The 13,129-nt window shown below is 39.5% G+C and overlaps 1 protein-coding gene across 2 annotated transcripts in view; it reads left to right on the top strand.

Moving 5' to 3' along the window:
* The window catches only part of kalrna (kalirin RhoGEF kinase a), a 164,129-nt gene that overhangs the window by 38,522 nt on the left and 112,478 nt on the right, over positions 1-13,129 (top strand). For both annotated transcript variants that reach the window (XM_086144702.1, XM_086144701.1), the window contains exons 2-3: positions 6,964-7,038; positions 9,005-9,119. In XM_086144702.1, the coding sequence (XP_086000828.1) occupies positions 6,964-7,038; positions 9,005-9,119 (190 nt within the window). The remainder of the gene's footprint in view (positions 1-6,963; positions 7,039-9,004; positions 9,120-13,129) is intronic.

The following is a 13,129-nucleotide window of genomic DNA, read 5'->3' as shown; positions in this document are numbered from 1 at the left end:
TATGTTAAGCTCATATATTTTCACATGCTTCAAGAACTGCGGCTTTTACAACGATGCGGCTAATTTATGGGTTTTCATGGGATAATTACGGCGGACAAATGAAACTGTTTTGGCAAAACCCACTCGCATTTATGATAACTCTTCAGATTTTGCGCTTCTTGCACAAACCAACATCATGAAAAAGACAGGCAGAAATGCATTTGATGCGGATTTCAAGTTTAAAGCAGTCAGTCTGGCTGTTGAAGGAAGAAATAGAGACGCTGCACATAAGTTTGGCAAAAATCCGTCCCGTAACATCTTGCTGTGTTAATACCTCATATTTCAACAGGGATGCCTGCTGCTTATAGACAAGGGCGACTTATTTATGCACAATTTCTTTTTCTTTTAAAAATTAGTAGGTGCAGCCTATATAAAGGTGCGCTCTACAGTTCGGAATTGAGGGTATTTTCTTGTGTCAGCTAACTATCTCTCTCATAATGTCCACAACAGGGTGGTAATAGATAAAAACACATTGCAGGTTAGGGTTACAGGAAGGCTAAATGTCCTGGAAAGGAATATTCATACAAAATAATGCCCGTGTGCCTGTGTGCAAGTGTGTGTGTGTGTGTATAAAAGCGAGCCTAATATCAAACCTAAATCAAAGCTACTTTCCAAGAGAATGACTCAGTTCTGAAATAACCATAGCAACCAGCAAAATACTTGCATTGAACCAACTGTATATGTTAGTTGTGACATTGTGTGCAGACAAGAATATAACTTTATAGTGAAACTTATTCTGAGACATGAAAACTCTTAGAGCAACTTGTTGTATAACCCTCTTATTTCTAAATAGTTTGTATAAAAGTGTGTCCAACCCCCCAATGCACTCACAGTATGGTTAATCTCTATGTAAACAATCAACTCAAGTCTTGAAACACAACCCTTTGCAACATGAGAGTGCTGTTCATTTGCTGTTTGATCTTTATGATGAATGTGCTCTTATTCTAACAATGAGAGCTATTCCCGTATAAAAAAGATATTTTCCCCAAATGGGCTTGTATCTGTTGTCAATGCGGTTACTTCTACACAAAAAAAAAAACCAAAACAACAAAGATTAGAGATACTAGAGAAATTGAATTAGCGATAAAAGGTTTTCCGGCATAGTGAATGCTGTTTTCTTAAGCACGTTACACAATGTTTTTCATTTTGTACAATAGTGTTATTTTCACTCCCTACAAATATAATATGGTCTATAGCTATATAAAAAAATGTACTTTTTATATACCATATACTGAAAGTCAGAGAGCCCGTTTTTGCTGCTGTCACATTTTTGCTGAATGTTGCTGGTATTCAATCGTATGCAAATTAAATAGTCATTATGCAAAATATGGCATTCTTTTGATAGAAAGTCGACTTCTAAGATGAGTCCACAAATCCCGACTGTAAACCTACAACAGCCGGGAGATTTACTTTGCATGTTCAAAGACTTTAAAAGAGCAAAGTTGCAAATTGAAAAAAATGTATTTGTTTTGCATCTGCTTTCAAACAGTCAATCAAGGGTGATCTATTTCGATAAGATAAGAGATTCCAAAGTGGGGAAATTTAGTTGTCACAGCAGCATTACAAATAGTGCTACTAATAGAAGTAGAATCAGAAAAACAAAACCAAAAAAATATATAAGCACCAATATAAACAGCAGAGAAAAAAAGTCAGAATTGTTGGAGTCAGTTAAAGGACAAATAGTATTATTAATCGACATCCGCAACAGTGGCCTTGACATCAGTAAAAATTTTGTCCTTGCTTTGTTTAATTGTCTTTATATTTTTGACACACACCAAAAAACAAGGGACTTTTTTATTCGGTTAAACGCTTAGACATGAATGAAAGTCTCTCAAATAATCAGGTCAAGGTATTAGTATGACATTCTCACTTCACAAAATAAAAAGAAACAAACAATCATACGTATCAGCCATGATTTCATCATTTAATGGAATGCTTGTGAAAAGCAAAAAACATGTCAATTGAAAAACCCTCGGGCTCATCGTTGTTGGCAGGACCGGTTCTCCCGGCTTCAGTGTGTACTTCAACTTCCTCGCTCAGTCAGCTGGTGGCATTGATTTTCAGCCTTGGATGATAGAGAGTTCACAGAACAAAAACACACACATGGAAGTTTCCCTCCATCAATGCACCAATCACTAGCAGATGTTTCTGTTTGTTTCTGGATGATGTCGGCCTCCTGCATTGGGGCGCACACACACTCGCATTTCTGCGGCAGCGGGAGGAAACAGTCAAACCGTGCTGGCCTCGCTCTATCGAGCATTACACAACACCGTCAGTGGCGTGGACATGTGTAGAGTCCATTTCTGTGGCCCCCGAGTTATTTGGTTTTGTGTGTTTAACAGCCATATGCTGCTGTAATCACGTCTGCATTGCCACTAGAAATGCACACACACGCTCGATGAAGTGGTAACTATTTAATGGAGAAAACACATGTCGGATCAAAGATGTGTGTATGTGCCTGTGCATTAGAGAGAGAGAGAGAGAGAGAAAAAAAAAGACAACAAGGGGAGGGGGATGACAAAAATCCTCAAAATCACATTAATTAATCCTCTATTCCATAATTCCGTGTGAATTTTTGAGAGGCACAAAGACTAAATAGCTGTCAGCGTGTTTTCTCTTTTTAATGCTTCTGTATCTTTCGCTTTGCAGAGGATCTAAATCTTTATTGATGCAACAACCTATTCTAAGAATACTAGAAGAATAGCGGGGGAATTGAAATTAATTTCATGTCCATCAACACGTTGAGCTTTCTTTCTCCTTTCAATCACTTCCTGTGATAAAAAGGTGAAGAGGCTTGTTTCTTCTTTGCAAAAATGCAAAAAGTGTAGTCACATTTTGCCAGGTCTTTGCTGAGTAGTCAGAGAAATTCCCTGTACTTGATTTTTATTCTCTCTGTACCATCAGGATTGTAAAATTTATATCTCTTTTACACAGACTATAATTAGTTAGCTATTTGTAAATGCCATTAAACTAACTAGCCTGTTCTGCTGACATCATCATCAAACCTTCTTTATACTCGTAAGACCACTGAGGTCTCCCTCATTTTCAGGGTCGACAAGTTTACAAGCAAAGCAGAGCACAGCACAACAATAAAATGAGATCAAATTAAAAAAACAGTAGATAAACTAAAAGCAGGAGAAAATTAGATTAAATTAAGATAAGATAAGAACAACTTTATTAATCCCGAAGGAAATTGTTGCGCCAGAATTACAGAAAATATAATAGTAATAAATAATAAAAAGAAAAGGCAGAATTAGAAATAAAAATAAATAAATAAACTATAAACTATAAAGTGTCTCAGTGAAACTATAAAGTGTCTTAGTAAACAAGTGATAAAACTATAAAACTATAATAATATAATATAATATGATAAATAAATTAAAGACAGTACGGAAGCAGTAGATAAAACTCGAAACAAGTAAAAATTAGATCAAATTAGAAAATACAAGGGGGTGGATAAAACTAAAAAGAAGTGCAATTGGCAGTACAAATTAAAAAAAAAACAGTAGATAAACTAAAAGCAGGAGAAAATGAGATTAAATTAAGATAAGATAAGAACAACTTTATTAATTCCGAAGGAAGTTGTTGCGCCAGAATTACAGAAAATATAACAGTAATAAATAATAAAAAGAAAAGGCAGAATTAGAAAAAAATAAAAATAAATAAATAAATAAACTATAAACTATAAAGTGTCTTAGTAAACAAGTGATAAAACTATAAAACCATAATAATATAATATAATAAATAAATTAAAGACAGTACGGAAGCAGTAGATAAAACTCAAAACAAGTAAAAATGAGATCAAATTAAAAAATACAAGGGGGTGGATAAAACTAAAAACAAGTGCAATTGGCAGTACAAATTAAAAAAAAACAGTAGATAAACTAAAAACAGGTGCAAATGTGATTAAATTAAAGACAGTACGGAAGCAGTAGATAAAACTCGAAACAAGTAAAAATGAGATCAGATACATAATAATACATGCTCTAACCTTTACCACTGCTCAGTTTTAATAGGTGACAAAAAATACTGCTTGAAATAACTTGTTACAAAGCTGCAACCTTTACAGAAGTAATCCAAAAATATTTCTATGGAGAAACATCTATCATTACATATGTATCACAATAGTGATACAGTGAAAAGGTCCAAAAGCCACATGACAATGCAGCGCAACCACAAGTAAACCTGAAAATGTTGCATTTTTTTGTAATTTTGTGTAATTCTACCGACACCAAATTTCTCTCCGTTCTCCAGGCCATGTCTTTTCGATGCAAAGTACGTACGTGTGATATGTATGGGGTGTAATATCTGAAGGAGTTTTCAATCTTGGTTAATAATGTGTACGTACTTTTGAGGTGGTCCAATTGAACAGATGACCTTTATTATCAAAAAGTGGGAACATATCTGTCTTGCAGACTCCAAAGGCTGGTTGTAACGAATGGAGCGAGTCTTAGCCACAATATTTGAATAACTGTGAAGGCTCGTAGGCACTTTAAAATGAAATAAAAAAGGAATACTGTTATTATACCTTCAACTACCAGATGTAGTTTCTCATCAGTTTTCTACTGCTGCACATTAATGCCATTCTGAGACATACAGAGTTACTTGGAACAATTACTTGTATAATTCAACATTACCACAAAGTACAGCCTCCGTAAAGAGCAAAAAGCTGAATCAACATATCTTTGAACATCAAAAAGAGACCATGAGATGTATTGCGGGCTGTTGCAGTAGCATGCGTTCTTTTAGCTGAATCTGACAAAACGGTTTGCAACCTAGAATTTGAAACAGCAGAGGTCAGACCTTTGACCTTTTCAATTCATGACGGCTCCTGGGAGCAACATTTGCTGACAGGACAAACAAACTAAATAGTAGTTTTCCAGGAGAAACCCGTTACAGCTGTAGAAGAAAGACGGGAAAAAATGGCGTCTCCACAGCCAGAGCTTACTTGAAACATCACTGTCCGCAAGAGTGTGAGTGTGTTCAGGCAGATTTAGGAGTTCAGTGACCAGTTGGGATAAAACACTTCAAGAACACATTCATCACAGAGACATTTTGGTCCATTTCGGGGGAAAAAGTGTCTTCGGGTTATTTCAATAAGCATCCCAAGTAGGTAGATAATTTCCTGTATGTGTCGATATGACAGAAGTCGTTTCTCTCTCGATTGTTTTGGACGAACGACTCACACAGACACACACACACTTGCTGCTGTTGGAGAAAAATCGCTGCTATTGGCAGCGGCCTTCCCTCCGTCCTCCCTTTGTTTCCCAGAATGTAGATAAATTTGACCGAGTCAAACATTATTTGAACTGTCTGTCTATTATACTGTTTGTTACTGTGGGTTTCTGGTTTCATTAAGTAACATTGCCAGTAAAAATGAGGCATTTGTCTTTAAATGCCACAGCTGAGAATACATTACCTCAATTTTCCAAGAAGGCTTATGAAGAAAACCTCCTAGGTTGAGGAAGAAAGTGGGTGACATTGATATAAATACCAGGTACATTTGTATTTCAAACCACATTTAAATGTATGAAATGTGGCACGCTAAGACTCCTAACGTTATTGGTGGCTTTTAATTAATATTAGACAGATTTAATCACTTAAAGAATCGATATAAATGCTCAGGAGCTCAAAGTTCCTCACACAGAACCTTGAATAGTGGATTATCTTGGAGCAAACACGTCTTTTATTTGTTCTGTGGCTCCAATTCCAGCCACAGACTGTAGTTTTGGTTAAACTAAAGATTATGCTAGCAGGAAAAGGATATCCCATTTGTCCAGTTGAAAAAAAAGTCAATACTGTAACAAGAAAGCGAGTAAGAAGCTGCCCTGGAGTTGCCAGGAATTTTTACTTTCAAATTGAAATGACTTTATTGTGATTATAAACAATTGGAATAATATATTGATTAGAAATCCACCTCTTGTATTGGTAGTAACACAGTCAACAAAAATCTCTGTATAATAACAGCAGTAGGTGCTACATTCAAATAAGACCCAGCAGGGAACGCCAGGTTCAAGTGTGTTCCAATTGGGATGGCATCGAATGACAGTGGTTGATGCTTACTGCATATTTTCAATTTTTTATTCCCTCAAAGGTACATAAAAATGCTGTGTGTGAAAACAAAAGTGGGTTTTTCCTGCTGCCGGGGTGTTAAATGATTGACTGGTTGATTTATGTGTGTGATAAGCCGTCAGGACCAAGTGTTTTGCATATATATATGTGTTTTTATCATGTATATGTATATCGTAAATGCAATTTAGTATGGATGATTGTGCTTTGGTCAGTGGACAGTATTAATACATGTAATGGAAAGATTAAACAATCATCTCTGATCAAAAGCAATGCTACTGGTTTGAAAATATTTAGCAAGATTAAGTGTAGGATCATTAGATAATTGGCTGGTCAGATTTTTTTTTTTTTTGAGGGGTTGTGTGGCCATAAAATCAATACCCATGGATTAATTTGGCATTTTTAAATACAAAAAGGCATTTGCTCCTCACCACAACATTGACTTTTAAACCAAAGATGTGTATCAGTGCAGTTTTCCTTATGTTTACCGCTTCCTGGGATATTTGGTTTAGCCTGGTTCTCAGTGTTCTTGGACTCAGCACAAGCACAGTGGGTGATTTGTGTTTGGGCTTGTTTTTCTCTGAGCGAGGTGAGGCTAAAGAGAATGAACTAATAAACAGGAAAAGAGGTGACTGGTTGCCTCTACATCGCTGAAGATTGAAGAATTGAAAAATGTGTAAAGGAACATGAGATTAATTTGTTGTGGGGGGGGGGTTAATGTAATGCGAGTACCAATGTACCTATAGTTTTTGTGGAAATGTTCCAATTACTGCCCATAAGAATGTTGATCTGATAATTGGATTAATTCTTTTCACTTTAAGCTCTTGGTGACTGACTATGTCTTTGGTTTTCCAGGGTCTTTGAGGACTGAAGGCATCAAGGCTTCTGATGTTCTTCCTGTGTTAAAGGAAAAAGTTGCCTTTGTATCAGGTGAGTCAGTTAGTCAAAAATTCAAATCTAACCATCCATCTGTCATGGGGTGAGAGGCGGGTACATCCTGGACTGGTCACAAACAACCATTGGCTCTTTGCTGTTGGGTCATATTAACATCATGACCAGCAAAGGCCACATTGTTATTACTCTTTTTCTTGAAAACTTAGGAGGATATGACTTATATTCTTCTGCGGCAAAAAAGTGATGAGATTGATTACTGTGCTGAATACTGAGTTTCCTCTTTTCCTTTCAGCTTTTCCCTTCAGGGGTTGCCACAGCTAATCAACCTTCTCCATCTAGCACTGTTTTCTGTATCCTCCTCTCTCACAGCAACTGCCTTCATATCCTCTCTCACTACGTCCATAAATCTTCTCTTTGGTCTTCCTTGAGACCTCCTGCCTGGGGGCTCCAATTCCAGCATTCGACTACCAATATATTCACTATCCCTCCTCTGTACATGACTGAACCATCTCAGTCTGGCTTCTCTCCAAAGCATCTAACGTGTTGTTCCTCTGATAGATTCATTCCGGATTCTATCCACCCTGGTCACTCCCAAAGAGAACCTTAGGATCTTCATCTCTGTAACCTCTCGCTCTGCCCGCAGGCTTTTCGTATTGTAACTATTTTTAGGCTACACAGCATCACTGGTCTCACCATTGTCTTGTACTCCTTTCCTTTCATTCTGGCCGATAGTCTTCAATCGAAGAGTACCCCTGACACTTTTCTCTACCCATTCCAACCTGCTTGGACCCGTCTCTTCACCTCTTTTCCACACTCTCCGTTGCTCTGGACTGTTGACCCAGAGTACCTGAAATCCTCCAGCTTCTTAATCTCCACTCCCTGTAGCCTCACCGTTCCACAGGAGTTCCTCTCATTCACACACACATATTCTGTCTTGCTGCGACTAACTTTCATTCCTCTCCTTTCCAGAGCATACCTCCACCTCTCTAGATTTTTCTGCTCTCACTACAGATCACAATGTCATCTGCAATCGTGGCAGAGAAGTATGTTAAACTGGTACAGGACATGTATGCTAGCTGTGAGACATTGGTACAGTGCCCTGTAGGGGTAACAGAGAAGTTCAAGGTGGAGGTGGGACTCCATCAGGGATCAGCTCTGAGGCCCTTCTTGTTCGCAATGGTGATGGACAGGCTGACAGATGAGGTCAGACAGGAATCCCCATGGACCATGATGTTTGCGGATGACATTTTGATCTGTAGTGAGGGCCAGAGGGAGGTGCATTGTGTTTTTGTAGACCTAGAAAAAGCATATGACAGGGTGCCAAGAGAAGAGCTCTGGTATTGTATGTGGAAGTCTGGAGTGGCAGAGAAGTATGTTAAACTGGTGCAGGACATGTATGCTAGCTGTGAGACGCATTCTCAACGCAAATACTGCATCTGTAGAATTAACCAGACATTGGAGCCACAAATTTAACCAGTCCCTCTTATCTCTAATAGAATAAAAAAAAAAAAAACATACATTTAAAACTTCCAAACACGCCTTCCTCCTCTCCCAGGTAAAAGAAGGAGAGGAGGAAGGTTACCATTGAGTGGTAACATGTCAGTTAAGTTACAGATATAGATTTACTGGAGCATTTGGGGGCAGCGTGGCGTAAGAAGCGGAGCAATCATCTTTGGAACCGAAAATTCCTGGTTAGATTTCTGGTTCGTCCTCGTGTCAAAGTGTTGTTGAGCAAGACACTGAAACCCTAACTGCTCCCCTTGCACTTATTGACGGCAGCCTACTGTTCATGGTTCATCCATGATGGGTTAATTGCAGAAAACAAATCTCCCCACAAGGGTATAATAAAGGATAAATTATTATTATTTAGGTGTAATAAAATGCACTTAAGCAGTCATTTTGGTAGGCACTAATGGATGGATAGCAATTGTCCTAAAGAGCTCTTTTTGCTCATTTTATAAATCCTATCAAAATAATATGATGACATCCTTTTCACTGACAGGTGGGCGAGATAAGAGAGGAGGACCAATCCTGACATTTCCTGCCAGAAGCAACCATGACCGAATAAAACAGGAGGATCTGCGGAGGCTGGTAACCTACTTATCTACGGTTCCCAGGTACACCCACATGAGCTTATGCATGCATATGTGCATACGTGCGCAAGTAATATTAAAGATGTCATGGATTTCATGTAAACTGTCAGTAAGTATCTCGTTGGTTTTTTTCCGAAGTTCTTGTGAACCATGTTCACAAAAAGAGACTTACACCTAATGCAGGACACTTTAATGGTGCCAGAGGAAAGAAAAGCTGCTTAAGTGAAGAGAGGAGGGTATATAATTCACTTAAATGCTGTCCACTCTGGAATCCAAGCTCCTCTTCTACATCCCAGCAGCAGACATATAGCACCGATTCATTAGCATTAGCATGAAAGCCACAGCTGTCAGAATCAGACTGGTGCCATGGATATTAGGTTTGGCCTCAAAGCAGGTGGTTGTTACCAGAAATAAGCAATCTGCAATATGTCCAAAGCTATTTTTAATTTTTTTACATTTTTTAAATTTTTAATTTAATTTAATTTTTGATTTAATTTGATATTTTTAATTTTTTTTTTTTTGTAGATGCTGGTATATTGTCCATGTGAGGAATCAACATTTTAATATCCCTCCTTTATATTTTTAATAGCACAATCAAAAGATGTCAGGTTTCTTTTAAACCTATGAGTGATCATTTTATTTGCAAATATATGACCAATATGAACAATGGCAGTTCTTATTTGAATACACTACATTTTGAGTTAAAGTATTATTATTAGGGGTAGCAAAAGAAAACGACTGGGTGCAAAACCGATACCTGAAACTAAGTGGCCAAGATTGGAAAAAAACGTCCTTATGGTCAAAGACAATGATTAAATTTTCTACTAATTTCTTTAGGGTACACATTTTACGTCATAAACCGGTATGAATTGATACTGCACAAATAACAAATGTTTGTGGAAAACACACACACACACATATATATAGTGATTTTGGTTCAGACAGTCCAATTAATCCAAAATTGTTTGATATAAGAAGCAGCATTTAACTTATTGTAACTTGTAACTTATTTGAAATACTGTATAGTAGATTCTAATATACATGTATGCTAGAAAATTATTATAGAAATACATCCAGCCAGCTTCACTCTGGCCTCATAATTGGAAATGTATCTTCACTCACAAACTTTTGTAGTTTCTTTGAGTCCAGAATGATTGTCAACTTATTACATCCTTATTACTTTTTTTAAACAATGGCATTTATGTTTTCACCAAATGTTCTCTTTCATAAGCAGCTGCTCAGGCCAGAATACCGGCACCATGTTAATATTAACCCCCGTCACTGAAAATATGTTTTTCTCTACTTGGAAATGTTTCCAGGCTGAAGATAACCAAGATTCTGTATGATGTGTTTCCATTAAATTTTTAGAAATATTACATTGTTAAAGTGATTTGATATTTTTTAGTGTAAAAGTCAAACTCAAAAGTGACAAAACAGATCTTTAACTGTACAACAAGGTTGTTTTAAAGAAATCTGTTCAAATAGACTGAAGTGCACGGCAAAATCTTTTTACTTTGTACATGGAAACAAACATTTGAACCGCAATTGAGTTTTGCTCAAAGACGATACTGTTACTGTAATTTCCCGGCCTTTAGACGCTACTTTTTCACACGCTTTAAACACTGTGGTGTAAACAATGATGCAGCTCATTTATAGATTGTTTTTGGGCTAACGTGCTTCAAAACATTTTGCCTCATCACATCGGACCAATGAAACTACCGTGAAATTCTGAGTCTGTTCAATTCCGTCAATGAAGAAGGTAACTTTAATGGTTTTAGTGTGCAGGAGGAAGACGAAGATAGTGATTAGCTGGAGTAGGACAAAGTGTTGATAGAAAATTGATGGATGGATGGACTTTTCTTCGTGATATTTATTATTAATCTGCTCGGAAAAAAGCCTTTCCAGTACATATTTGTGGATGTCACCTGCACGTGTTTAATTAAATGTTTTAAGAAAATGTTTCAGTGTAACATCTTTGTGTGTTACAGCATGGACACCTGCAGCTTATAGACAAGCACGGCCTATAAGTGTTTCACATTTATATATTTTTATCGGATTACATTCAGGTGCGCGCAATAGTCCAGAAATTACGGTATTATATAATCAGCCATTCTACCTTTACTTCCTCTGATCAAGCTGTTGCACAAATTACAAGTTGCACAAGCAGATTTGGCTTCTTGTGTTTTGATGTTACATGTAAATATGAGCCTGTGAGGCAGCTGACAAGTAATGGCAGGTCAAGTGGCGGCTGCAGAGACAAAAACTCAGGCTTGGGAGTTTGGGCGTCAAAGAGAATCTGGTCCACCATCCTGTGGCTCAAAAGGGAAAGCGGTACTCCAACAACACTGTGTAATGTGGAAGCGGGGAGCTGCTGACATCAACTTCAGACATTGTCGATCGGTGGCAGGAATACTTCAGAGTCCTCCTCAACCCTGTTGAAACACCTTCCAATGAGGAAACGGGCATACCTTTTTCCGGGATGGAAGTTGCTGAAGCAGTCAAAAAGCTCTTCGGTAGTTGGGCCCTTGGGATGGATGAGGTCCGCCTTGGGATCCTCAAGGCTCTGGATGCTTTAAGGCTGTCCTGGCTGACACGCCTCTACTGTGTTGCGTGGATGTTGGGGTCAGACTGAGGAGGTGATCCCCTTTTTTAAAAAGGGGGATCAGAGGGTGTGCTCCAACTACAGGGGGATCACACTCCCTGGTAAGGTCTATTCAGTGGTGCTTGACAAGAGGCTCTGCGGTGTCGTCAAATCTAGAATCCAGGCGGACAGTGTGGTTTTTTTGTCCTGGCCCTGGAACAGTGGACCAACTCTATACCCTTCCCAGGGTCATTTAGGGGGCTTGGGAGTTTGCCCAACCAGTCTACATTTGTTTTTTGTACCTGGAGAAGGTATTCAACTGTGTCCCGCCGGCAATCCTGTCGGGGATTCTCCGGTAGTATTGGGTCATACAAGCTCTTTGGTCCCTCTTTGATTGGTGTCAGAGCTTGGTCCGCATTGCGGGTTGCAAGTTGGACCGGTTTCCGGTGAAGTTGAACTCTGCCAGGGCTGGCCTTAGTCCCTGATTCTGTCCATAACTTTTATGGACAGAATTTCTAGGCACAGCCAAGGTGTTGAGGGGATTCGGATTTGGTGGCTGCACAATGAAGTCTCTTGCAGATGTTGCGTGTGCTTCATTAGGCCACGATCTCCAGATCTTGAGGATCAGCACCTCCAAATCCGAGGCCACGGCGCTCAACCGGAAATGGATGGAATGCCCACTCCGGGTTTTGTCCGAAGTGGAAGAGTTCACGTATCTCTGGGTGTCACGAAACGGGGGGCAGACTCGTGCAGGGAACCACACCTCAGAGCAGGACTCTGGGTTGAAAGCGCTTTATTTGGATTGAACAGCAGGTATGGTAGGACGGGTTGCAGGCAGGACGGACCCCCAGGCAGGGTGACGGCAGGTTGGAGGCGGGAAGGACGGGGTCTCACCAGGACGGGTCCCAGGCAGGGTGAAGGCAGTTCAAGGCAGGATCTCGGGCTGGGTCAAGGTCCAATGGTCCACCAGGGGTTCCCGGTCTACACACAAGGTCTGGTGGCTCACCTGGGTCAAGACAGGATCTCGGGCTGGGTGGGTCCGGTCGTAACAGGGTAGGGGTCCAGTTTGACAGGGGTCTGGGACATCCTCAATCCTCCGGCGCCAGGCAGAGCGTGCCACTGTCCTTTATAGGGATCTTGATTAGCGGCAGCTGCTGCAGCGAATTAATCTCAGCCGTGTCTCCTCTCGGCTGCCGAGAGGAGATCCTGACACTGGGTCTTGTTAACGAGTGTGGGAATGATGGAAAAGGAAATTGCGGTCAGATCGGTGCGTCGTCTGCAGGGACGCAGACTCTGTACTGGTCTGTCGTGGTGAAAAGGGAGCTCAGCCAAAAAATGAAGCTCTCAATTTAACAGTCGATCTACGTTCCCACTCTCACCTATGGTCACGAGCCTTGGGTTGTGACCGAAAGAACGACATTGCGGATACAAGCGGCCGAAATGACTCTCCCTA

Source organism: Fistularia commersonii, chromosome 4 (genome assembly GCF_037954325.1).
Source record: "Fistularia commersonii isolate RoL2024-O1a breed Wild chromosome 4, RoL_Fcom_v1.0, whole genome shotgun sequence".
NCBI lineage: Eukaryota > Metazoa > Chordata > Actinopteri > Syngnathiformes > Fistulariidae > Fistularia > Fistularia commersonii.
This window is presented reverse-complemented; position numbering and strand designations above follow the sequence as displayed.